This window comes from Leptopilina heterotoma, unplaced genomic scaffold (genome assembly GCF_015476425.1).
Source record: "Leptopilina heterotoma isolate Lh14 unplaced genomic scaffold, ASM1547642v1 Lhet_58, whole genome shotgun sequence".
In the NCBI taxonomy this organism is placed as follows: Eukaryota; Metazoa; Arthropoda; class Insecta; order Hymenoptera; family Figitidae; genus Leptopilina; species Leptopilina heterotoma.
This window is the reverse complement of record NW_025111131.1, coordinates 3,458,495-3,471,407: the sequence shown is the minus strand read 5'-3', so window position 1 is coordinate 3,471,407 and position 12,913 is coordinate 3,458,495. Positions and strand designations below refer to the sequence as shown.

The 12,913-nt window shown below is 27.3% G+C and overlaps 1 protein-coding gene across 1 annotated transcript in view; it reads left to right on the top strand.

Moving 5' to 3' along the window:
• LOC122508878 (G protein-coupled receptor kinase 1) overlaps window positions 1–12,913 on the top strand; it is a 73,250-nt gene that overhangs the window by 30,497 nt on the left and 29,840 nt on the right. The window contains exon 4 of the mRNA XM_043622527.1: window positions 12,081–12,182. Within this exon, the coding sequence (XP_043478462.1) occupies window positions 12,081–12,182 (102 nt within the window). The remainder of the gene's footprint in view (window positions 1–12,080; window positions 12,183–12,913) is intronic.

Here is a 12,913-nt window from a genome sequence, read left to right as displayed (position 1 = left end):
AAATATAAAGTAACCTTTACTACTTTTATAGTAAAACATTTCTGATAACTTTTACTACTTTCGGAATAAATTCACTCCGAAAGTAGTAAAAATTATCAGAAATATTTTACTATAAAAGTAGTAAAAGTTAGTTTAAAAATATTTCAAAATTATTTGAACTAGCAACATATACCTCACTCGCTAACGCTCGTTCGGTTGTATTTAAACTTATTAGTTTTTACTTATTTTTTTTTTTTTTATTTGAACTAAGTAAATATTTACTGGACATAAATATTTTAATTTATGGTATCTATTAAATAGTTATTTGAACCAAATACAAATTACTTAAGTCAATTAAATAGAATAATTTAATTTAATAAATATTGCTTTAAATCAATTATAAAAATTACTTGATTAAATAATGCATAGTTTTTAATTAAAATAAATATTTATTTGCATCAATAAAATAATTTTTTTGAAATAACTAAACTTAGAAGGTTAGATTTTGAATGTTAGCCTGATTCTCTGAATAATTAGTAAGAAAAGGGCGAAGATACGTCCATTCTTTTCTTACTAATAGGATTTTCTGTAGGTAATGATCAGGGTGTTTTTTTGAAATTTTTACTGCACTATTCTTACGCATGTCACCGTCACCAATATTGTTACAATATATATTGTAACAATATTGTTACAACAAAGTCTAGACTTTGGGTTTTTGCAAGTCTAGACAATATAGTTGTATAATAATATAAATTTTTCTTTCTAAACCAGAATTTGAACATTTACAAAATTAAAACCTTATAGTGGTTAGAAAATGTAAAAAATTATTAATATTTATAAAAATATAAATTATTTTATTTAAAATCATTGTGTAATAAGACAAAAATTATGAAGTGACATTTACAAAAAATGTCATTGTACATTATACGAAATGTTATTTTTACGTATTCTCTTACTAAATCTTTCATTTTCGTCCGCTATCCTGGATTCGCCATTTTGTATTTTTAAAAAGTGACTTTGGATTCATAATCAGTGGAATTTTACTGAAAATTAGTTGAAAAGTACTAAAATATCAGTCATTCTTCACTGATTATTATTTTATTGTGATTTATTTATTAATATTGTAAATTTCTGTCAAACAAATAATTTTACTAAAAGTCAGTTGAAAATTACACTTACAGTAGTGTTTCATTCGAGCAACACGATCCGAGAAACGAACAAAAAACGATTTTCTTTTTGTTTTGATAACCAAGCTGTCATGTTCGCTCGTCTTATTGAAGTAAATTTTCATAAATGTTTATTTACATTATTCGAAGATAATTAAATCTTAAAAAATTACTATAAAAAAATTCTAATAATATTAGTTTTTAAAAATATTATAATGTTATTTTTCGAAAATAATTGAATTTCTTAAAATAATTCTTATATCCTAATTTACCTTTAAAAATTTTTTTTAAATTTTTGGTAATTCAATTATTTTCAAAATTTGCAATTAAAATTCTTCAAAAAATTGTAACAAAATACTTGAAATAAATTAATTATTTTCAATTAAATTTTGCACAATTTCAACTATTCAAAAAGGTTTCTATTGTAGACATATTTGAAAAATTTAATTGTGTTAAAAAATTATTCAAAGAAATCTAAGTATACTTATTTTTAATTATCTATAACTTAATCTATTGAATTTAGAAAAATTACATCAAGAGGACAAAACTTTGTTCTTTCGTCTACTTTTGAATAATGTTTAGAAAACTAAATTTTTATTAATGTTTATTAAAAAATTATTTTATACCTAAAAATGTTAAATTTTTTTAATTTAGGCATGATTACAATCACAGGCACACAAAAAAAAAGTTGTCTGTTCATTGAACAAGACCTACATGTCTTATAGTATTTTGGCCCCCTGAATACGAATATGAAGTCAGAATTGCTCCAGCACCCTCTGTTTTTTTAAATCGAAAAAACTACCCTTAAGTCTAAAATTCAAGAATTAAAGTAAAAAAAAATAAAAACACGGCTTTCTTCGGAGTAGAAGAATATATTTGTGCGTTTTCTTCTTTCAACAACTCAAATAATGTCAAAATTGCTCCACCACCCCTGTTTTTTTAAATAGGAGAAACTACCCTTAAATCTAAAATTCAAGAACTAAAGTCAAAGAATGAAATAACCACTTTTTTGCGAAGTAGAAGAATATATTTATGCGTTTTCTTCCTTCAACCACTCAGAAATATTGTCAAAATTGCTCCACCACCCCTGTTTTTTTAAATGGGAGAAACTACCCTTACATCTAAAATTCAAGAACTAAAGTAAAAAAATATGAAATAACCGGTTTTCTTAGGAGTAGAAGAATATATTTATGCGTTTTCTTCCTTTAACCTCTCAGAAATAATGTCAAAATTGCTCCACCACCCCTGTTTCTTTTAAATGGGAGAAACTACCCTTAAATCTAAAATTCAAGAACTAAAGTCAAAGAATGAAATAACCAGTTTTTTTGCGAAGTCGAAAAATATATTTATGCGTTTTTTTCTTTCAACAATTTAGAAATAATGACGAAATTGCTCCATCACCCCCTGCCCTTAAATCTAAAATTCAAGAATTATAGTAAAAAATGATATAACAGGTTTTTTCCAAAGTAGAAGAATATATTTATGTACTTTTTAAAAAAGCATCAGCATTGCTTCATCACCCTCTTATTGATTTATATTGAAAAAACTACCCCTTTAAGTATGAACCTAGAGTATACTAACAACAATAAAAACAATTAGTTTTAGACAAAAGCATACGTTCCTTTATTTTTGTTCTCATAACTAAAAAGCAGAATCAGAGTTAATTTATCATTATTTGTTGTTGAAAGAAGAAAACGCATAAATATATTCTTCTACTCCGAAGAAAACCGGTTATTTCATTTTTTTTCACTTTAGTTCTTGAATTTTAGATTTAAGGGTACTTTCTTCGATTTAAAAAAAAGTAGGGGTGGTGGAGCAATTTTGACATTATTTCTGAGTTGTTGAAAGAAAAAAACGCATAAATATATTCTTCTACTCCGAAGAAAACCGTGTTTTTATTTTTTTTTACTTTAATTCTTGAATTTTAGACTTAAGGGTAGTTTTTTTCGATTTAAAAGAAAACAGAGGGTGATGGAGCAATTCTGACTTCATATTCGTATTCAGGGGGCCAAAATACTATAAGACATGTAGGTCTTGTTCAATGAACAGACAACTTTTTTTTTTTAATAATAAAAATTAAAAATAATTATTTTTAATTTTTATTATTTGAATACACAATTAAAAATAATAATAATACTCCGCAAAAAAGCCCAACTAATAGAAAAATAAAAAAGTAGGTTAATTTTAAATTTAGATCCAACTATTACAATGTTATAGATTTATTAAGTAATATATAACAAGTAATATTATATATATTTCTCTAAATAAAGATGTCTATTGACTTTTTAAAATTGATTTTCTTAAAAATTTCTTTATTAAAAGTATTAATATTTAAATTTTATAGTAATTGCTGTTTTAAAAAATCAATCCGGGAATATTTATTTTTGGTCCGGGAATTTAAAAATAATTATTCACTAGACACCTTGAATTAATTTTTAACTTGATATAATAATTTTAATTCACTAAAATGAATTTAATTTTAGTTTTTAATAGAATTAATAAAAAAGAATTTAAATGTTTTTGGATATCGATTTTTTTCAAAAAATAGGTTATTATTGTATTATTTTTAGTTGTCAGTTATGGGAAAGTCGAGAAGCAGTCGAGAAGTTCGGTCGATGACAATTAGAAAATTAGACGATACGATTTGACAATTAACAAAAGAATAAACAAGATGATCGTTTGAAAACCAAAGACGATAACCAAATAATCGCTCGAAAAAATGAAATTCGCGGATCGAAGTGAAACACTAACTTACAGAAATATAAGTCATTTTTCACTGATTATCCATTTAAAAAATTATTGTTGATGTCTGCCAAACAAATACAGGGTTGCCACGGACCTGGAAAACCTGGGAAACCCGGAATTGTCATGGAATTTTTTTTCAGTCATGGAAAACCTGAAAAATCTGGAATTGTCAGGGAATTTTATAAAGCCTGATACTAAAAGCTCAATTTTTTGTATTTGAGTCGTAAAAATTTCAAGTTTTCAAGTTGACATACAACTTTTTGATTTTAAATTTAGTGCTTACAATTGAAATCAATATGGCATTTCTAAATTTTAGTTTCTTTTGGTCTCTATCTTCCTTTAAATAATTTTTAAATTAATACATTTTAGAAACCCCAAAATGTTATGAAACTGAAGCAACTTTTATGCAATGAAAATTTTTTCTTTTGCTAATTGTTTTTTAATGTAAGAAGCCCTTTAAAAAATTGCAATCGAAAAAAATTGCTTCTGAAGCAAGGAAATAATAATTTAGTTAAAATTTCGGGATATTTGGAAAATCTACGAAAAAATAATTAAAAATCACTAATTTCCTTGCCTTCCTTAGATCCTCTTACAATTTTTTTAAATGACTTGTCACATTAAAATAAATAATTTGTAAAAGAAAAAATTGCTTATGAGGTGAGGAAATAATAATTTTGTTTAAATAATATATGGATTTTTCGAAAATCTGTGTAAAAAATCAAAATTAATAATTTCCCCGACTTCGATCTTTTAAAATTTTTTAAAAGGCTTCTAACATTAAAATAAATAATTAGCAAAGAAAAAATTGTCATTGAATAAACGTAGGTAACTTCAGTTTCATAAAATGTTATTAAAATGCTTTTTAAAATACTGGTTTAATAATTGTGAAAAATTCTAAACTTAACTAAATTTTTAAATTTAAAAAGATTTGCTCCTCATCTTTCTTCGGAGCGTATCTCAAATAACCTTACAAATTTTAACTTAATTTTTTGTTAATAATGAAATTAAAAATTAATAACTTATTTTGTTAACAATTTACTTAAAGGATTTTATACTTTTTGTCGTAATTAGCTAAAAACATACCAAAACAATTTTATTTCTGGTTTGGAATTTTTTAAGAAATGGTCTGGAAAACCTGGAAAAGTCATGGAATTTTAAAATCGATGTCTTGTGGCAACCCTGAAATAAATAAGTAAATACACAAGTAAATAAATAAGTTCCATTACAACACAGACAGCGCAGCATTAGCATAGATACATATATGTGATTTGTGTATATGTAGGAGTTTATATCTGCATATGAGCAGTATACATGTGTATGTAATTTATGAACATGTGTGAGTATACATGTACATGTGATTAGTGTATATGTGTGAGTATACATGTGTGGGTGTTATGCGCGCATGCTTGATATTCATAGAACACTACTGCGCATGCCTGATATTCATAGAACACTACTGCGCATTCCTCACATTGATAGAACACTACTGCGCATGCCTGACATTCATAGAACAATAGTGCGCATGCCTGACATTGATAGAACACTACTTCGCATGCCTGATATTCATAGAACACTACTGCGCATGCCTGATATTTAAAGAACACTACTGCGCATGCGTAATATTGACAGAACACTACTGCGCATGCCTAATATTGACAGAACACTACTGCGCATGTGTAATATTGACAGAACACTACTGCGCATGCGTGGCACTAATAGAACACTACTGCGCATGTGTAATATTGTCAGAACACTACTGCGCATGTGTAATATTGACAGAACACTACTGCGCATGCGTAACAGTGATAGAACACTACTGCGCATGTGTAATATTGAAAGAACACTACTGCGCATGTGTAATATTGACAGAACACTACTGCGCATGCGTGGCACTAATAGAACACTACTGCGCATGCGTAACATTGACAGAACACTACTGCGCATGCGTAACATTGACAGAATACTACTGCGCATGCGTAACATTGACAGAACACTACTGCGCATGCGTAACATTGACAGAACACTACTGCGCATACGTAACAGTGATAGAACACTACTGCGCATACGTAACAGTGATAGAACACTACTGCGCATGCGTAACATTGACAGAACACTACTGCGCATGCGTAACATTGACAGAACACTACTGCGCATGCGTAACATTGACAGAACACTACTGCGCATGCGTAACATTGACAGAACACTACTGCGCATGCGTGACATTGTGAATATGTATACATTTGTGTTAATATTATTTTTAAAAGATATACATATATATACGGCTAGGGTCGGTCGGTCGGTCGGTCGGTCGGTCGTTCTTCAACTTAATATAATAAGAGATTTTGAAAAGAGTTGCTCTCTAAATCTGAATTAGTAGAATTCTACTAAGGAATAGTAAAATTTGACTAATTTTTAGTAGTTTTCATGGACGACTTTTCCCCTTTTCAATTAGTAGAATATTACTAATTCTTAGTAAAATTTTACTAATGTTTTAGTAGAAATTCACTAATTAAAAGTCACTCATTTCACTAAATGAATAAGTAAAACTGTTTTATCGACTATTAATAAAACAGTTCTACTAATTGTTAGTAGAAATCTACTAATCAATTAGTAAAATTCACTATTTGTTAGTAATATATTACTAAATCATTTGGTGGACGACTTTTCGCCATTTCATTAGTAACTTTCTACTAATTCAGATTTAGAGAGTGCGTTTACAATTTTCATAAATAGATGAACTTACAAATGATTGCAAAAATTATACGAATTATATGATTTGCAAATAATAAAATTCTTCTCGGAATATAAGTTATTTTCAGAAGTTTCCCTCAATTCAATGATTTTCAAAATCTACTATTTTAATAAAATTTTCTAAGAGAATTCAATTATATTAAAAAATAATTTTAATACCTACAATTCCAGGCAAAAATTTAATTATTATTTATTATTAAGAAATAATAAATTATTAAAAATAGCGGATTTATAGAAGAAATTTTAGTTAAAATACTAATAAAAATTGAATTTTGTAGAAGTGACAAATGATTCAATTATTTTATTTAGAAATCCAATTATTTAAAAAATTTTTTGATGAAATTCTACACAAACAATATCAATTTCGATTTTTGTACGATTCAAGAATATCAGACCCACGAAAAAAGTTTTTTATCAAAGCGTAAAAACTGCAAAGCAGTTTATGAGTACATACAAAATGGTTTTTATGTATATAATTACTCCAAAAGTAAAAATATTAATAAATTATTCAGTAAGAAAATAATATTTTAATTAATTTTCCTTCTCTGTAAACATAAATTGTTTGAAAACACAAGTGTGAGCAGTGCGGCGGGAGCGGGCGCGGGCGTATTTCCGCGCGCTCGAGAGTTTGCGAATCAGTTAATTCCCGCGCGTCGTCAGAAAAATATGCATAACTTCTGTAATTTTAGAGGTTACTCACTTTTTTTTTTTAATTTACTCGTTAGAGTTTTGCGCATCACATGAGTATAGTTTGATTTTTTTCCGACATTGAGAACATACTTTAAATCGCAATTGTTTAAAATAATTGTTAATAACAATTAGAAATTTTTATTATACAGCAATTTTTTCAGTTGCACTTTAAACTACAGACTTTTAGCTTTAATTTAAAAAAAATTGAAATTATCTTCATTCGTTTCGGAGTAATAATGAAAAGAATAAAAACTAACCTAAAAGTTTAACACCTGATAACTTTCAAAATAAATAAAATTTTTGCAAAATATTTTAGCGGGTAAAAGTTTACTCATATATCTATCAAAAACCATAGATAACTTTAAATTCGGGGACAAAAATTTTTCAAGTGGCCGGTTTCACTTATTTTGACCCTTATAGTTCTGACACAATGAAAAGACGAAAAAGTCATGGCGATCGACGTTATAATCCCTTTGCAAAGGATTATCATAGATCTTGTGGTGATATAAGAACGATATCAGCAGCGATTGAGGTTTTTGATCAAATTAAAGAAAAGTTTCAAATCTGTATACAAGTCATTCAGAGAAAGTATTACTTTTGATCCTTGCGCCTAAATCTTAAGGTCGTAGAAAATTAGCAAATAAATTCGGAACATCTGAGCGACTTGCGAATAAGGCTAAACAATTGGTAGTCGAAAGTGGCATTTTAACATTCCCCAATGCAAAAAAAGGTAGAACGTTATCTGTTGAAACTGAATCTTTAGTTATAAATTTTTATAATGATGGGTCTCGAAAACAAGTTAAAGAAAAGAATTAATCTCTCAGAAAAGATTAATTTTATGCAATCTGTCTGAATTATACTTCTCTTATCAACATCACTACCCTGAAGTAAGAATTAGCTTTTCAAAATTCTCACAATTGTGTTAGCAATTAATTTTTGGATAACAATTAGACACGAGGTTATTTCACAATTTATAAATCAAACACAATTTATAAATGAAACAATTATTTTATTAAAGTTAAATTAATTAAAATAAATATAAAATTGAGGAAAATAAACTACAGCAAGCTGCCATCACATAATTATAAAATATTCTTTAGGACTGAGTTTCGACACGACCGACTCATCCTATCTCTATTTTCTCTCTAACATTCATTCTTTTTATTTTGGCGCTATTCACTTTCCCCTTATCAATATATTTGCGCGCTTTCCCAAACAACCAATAGAAAAATTAGATTTTCCCTCCAAATTAAAATAATAAACAGAACAAGCAAATAATATTGCCAACAATTGAGACCTCGTAATTGCGTACTTGCTAGATCAAGTGGCACTCACACGATATGCGTATGTGTTAATTACGAAAATGTGAATCTTATGTTAGATGCTCTAAAAATACATGATCTGATCCGTAATACTTATTCTCCGATACTTACTTATCAGTATGCTCTAACAAAAATTGTATGCCCTAATGCTGCTTCGGATTGCTATTTGGATGAATGTGAATCATGTCCTGATCTGCCCATTCAAAGATTTTCTAAATGCTGTTTTAGAAAATAATTGTATTGGAAAAATTGAATACCAAAGTTGTCAACACACTGACAGAAGCACATTGCATACAGAAATTGCAGATGCAGAAGAATTTAGTGATGCATGTCGGACGAGACGATCGAGAAATTACAATTACGAGAAAAATGATCGTCTTTTTATTTAATAATATCGTTTGGCTCGTTATAAATTTGACAATCTCGACGAAATGTCGATCAAAGTTATTTTTTAATAAATTGAAGTTAGTACTAAAGAAAATATTATTTTTCAATATCTATTGGTTATAATTTTCAAAATGAAATCAATTCATACAATAAATACTTACAGTGTAACTTTAAATTTATAATTTTTTTACACAAATTTTCGAAAAAATCTACAGTTAAGTTAATTTTTATTTACAAAAAATAATTATATTTTCTATATATGTTGCACATATATTAATACTGATACGTTTTCTTATTTGAAGGGTGGCATGACAAAAAGGGTCAAGTGACAAGTTTTCAAAATTGATATTTTTTATAAAAAAAAATCAGGTAAATATATTTACACAGTTCTGTAAAAAGATTTTCTTGTAAATTGCTTTTAAACTTGTTTATAATAAAAATAAAAATATAATTAAATATATTACTGAAAAATTTTATGTCTATTTAGAAATAGTTTCATTCTTTATCTAATTTTGAACAATTTAAATATTGTTCTTCTGTTAATTTTTAAATATTCCTGTTTGTAGTTTGCATTTAAAAATTTTGGTACTGTTTACTTTCAAAAGTAAACATTTAATTAACAATTTTCTTGAAAACAAACAACTTTTTTAAAGCAGACTTTTTTGCAATAAAATCGTCAATTGAATATTAAAAAACAAATTTCTCAGTTTTTCTTTAAACTGTATATTTATTTAACAATTAATTTTATAAGAAAATATGCGCATTTGACGTAACCCCAAAATGGTCCACTTTTACTTATTTTTCTCACTAATATGTAGATTTATCTTCATAAATTGTATTTCCACTGGCAAAGCGCAATAATATTTCGAAACAGTTTTATTAGACTTCTTCTGAAATGATCAGGGAAATTTTTAAATGTATTTTCGTTTCCTGTGAAATCATGAAATTATTATTTTGCGCCTTTTGTCATGCCACCCTTCATTTCTAATATAATTTACTGTCATCATGATTCGATTTTTGTCGAACGAAACGAGCCGAACAAGAACAAAGAAAAATAAAAAATATCGTTTCCTTGAAGTTCGTTTCAAACGAGAACATTCGAACGATGTCGAGCATTTATCGGTTCTACGTGCATCACTAGAAGAGTTTACGGAAAGACTTTGGGAGCGTCTGTCGAAATCAGAATCTCATTTTTTTATAGCTAGGGAACAATCGTCTTTTCTTAAAAGTTTTAAAAAATAACTTAAAAGAAGGAGAATTTATTATTCTGTGCGATTTTGCTGAGAACTACGCATTTATAGTTCAAAACGAAGCTCAATCGTTCCACTGGAATAATAACCAGACCACCATATTTACTGCTGTAATTTATTATAAGAAAGACAATGAGGTAAGATATCGCAGTCTAGCTATTTTGTCAGATTGTCTTAATCATACAGTTGCTCTTTATCGATTTCAGAAAATTATAACGAATTTTCTGAAAGAGAATTTTGAACCCGAAAAATTGTTTTACTTCATAGATGGAGCAGTGCAGCATTTTAAAAATAAGTATAATTTTACAAATCTTATACATCATGAACATGATTTTGGTATTCCATGTGACTGGTACTTTTTTCCTACTGCGCATGGAAAAGGACCCTGTGATGGTATCGGAGGGATAATCAAAAGATTTGCTGCAAGAGCAAGTCTACAAGCATCATCTAAAAATTGCTATTTTAACTGCTGATGATCTCTTCCAATGTTAAAAAAAATACTTGACTGAAATAACTATATTTTTTAGTAATAAGGAAGATCATGCATCGTGATGTGCAGATGAACTGGAAACTCGCTTTACTCTTTCGAAATCTATTCCTGGTACTAAAAAGTTTTATTCTTTTGTCTCTTCTGCTGATTCCACTTTGATTTTAAGAAAATATTCCACATCTTTGAAATATGATGTTTTTCTTAAAGAGAAAAAATTGAGAAAGCAAACAAAAACACAGAAGCGTTAAAAAAACTCCGACAGAATTTTATTATTTTACATTTTTTCTCAAATTAAGTTCTGTAAATAAGTTTATAGTTATAAATTTTGTTCTTTTCGGTAATGTATATATTTATAGTTGTAAATACGTTCTGTTCAGTTATACATACGTTCTGGTCTACTACTAATATAAATTTAGGTGGTACTGATGAGCTTCAATAAAAGCGAAACCAGGAAATTAAACTCTAATTGAACTTATAAATTCTGAAGAATTCAGAAAAATATAGTTTTAAACTAAAATAATTGCTTAAAGTATTACTATTTTACAGTTAAACGCTTTATAACACTGCGGCTACTTGACGTAGCGTATTCACGCGCATAAAATACCTTCTAAAAAATATCAATTCTTTTATTCCCATTTGCGGTTTTACATATTTTTGTAGGAAAAAAGTCAGGCTTTCGATATATTTTATTTAAAAAGAATCAAAATGAGCGCATGGGGAGAAAAAGCTTTAAAAATCACCCATAGAAAATTAAAATTGACTAATTGAAAAGAAAATTATGATTAATTGAAAATCACCGTATGAAAGCGAATAAATTCGGGCCCCTGTAACTTGACAGTCCGTCATACTAGGTCTACCATTTTTACAAATTTCATAGAGGTCTACTAATACTACAATTTAAAAGTAATTTCACAAAAATCGAAGGCTATAAAATTTTTGGCGGTATCACTTGGTTCAGAATTATATAAATCCAAATTCATATTATTCATACTTAGTGACCTCGAAGACCCACTTGCAAGCCTATTTTGTGTTTATCAGAGCAACTATTTTCTATTATCTTTTATATACTTTAAAATGATTACACTTGAGAAAATTTCTTCCTTTGCATTTTGACATATAGATCACTTAGAAAATATATTAAACCAAATAGATAGGCTATTAATTTTAATAAATTATGATTAGAAAAAATTGAAAAAAATCGTGTTCCTTTTTTCACTTTTTCAATTAAATTAAATTGTTTTGTATTATATTGAATTTTTTTTAATTTAATTTTTTAATAAAAATTTTGTATGTATTACAGATTAAAGCTTACGAAAAACTGGAATGTCCGGAAGAAAGAAGAAAGCTTGCAAAAGAAGTTTACGATAACTTTATTATGAAAGAATTATTGGCACACTCTCATGTAAGTACATCTGTAAAAATAAAATTAAATCTAAAATACATAATTGTAGAATATTTGTTATTACAATCATATGTCATTATTCTTTATCAATAAAGTAACATTTGTTGTAGAACAACACAGAGAAAAATGTGAAGACGAGTTATCCACTCAATAAAGTAATCCTTTATAGAATAATGTGTGTCAAGCGCACATCATAGTATTACAAGTATATTGCTTAGTAATATGAAAATATCTTGTAAAGTTTCAGGGCGTATTTTAAGAATCACGTTATATAATACCGTTTAGAATTTACTGTCATTTAAAAAGGGGGCCCCTTGGAGCCCCCTTCCTTAATCAAAAAATTTTTTATTTAATATTTTGGGAATTTAACAAAATTGGAAATTTTTTTAAAATAAAGTATTAATAAAAAAATTATTAGAATATAATTATAAATTCTAAACCAGTTAACATAACTGAAATGAAAAGATTTTGAAAATGTTATTTTATTACATTTAAACTTGACAGACACTTGTTAATTTACGATTTATACAATTAAAAATTATAATTCTTTTAAATTAGGTTATTATAAAATTATAAAAAAGACATTGGTTTCTACAACTATTTTATCATTTTAAAGTTTGAGTGAAAAAATTTTATACTTGCTTATGATCATAGTAAATGCGAATTGGATAATTTGTTTATTTGCGGAAAAATAAATTCTAGAATAAACTCATTTTGTTAATAAGACGTTT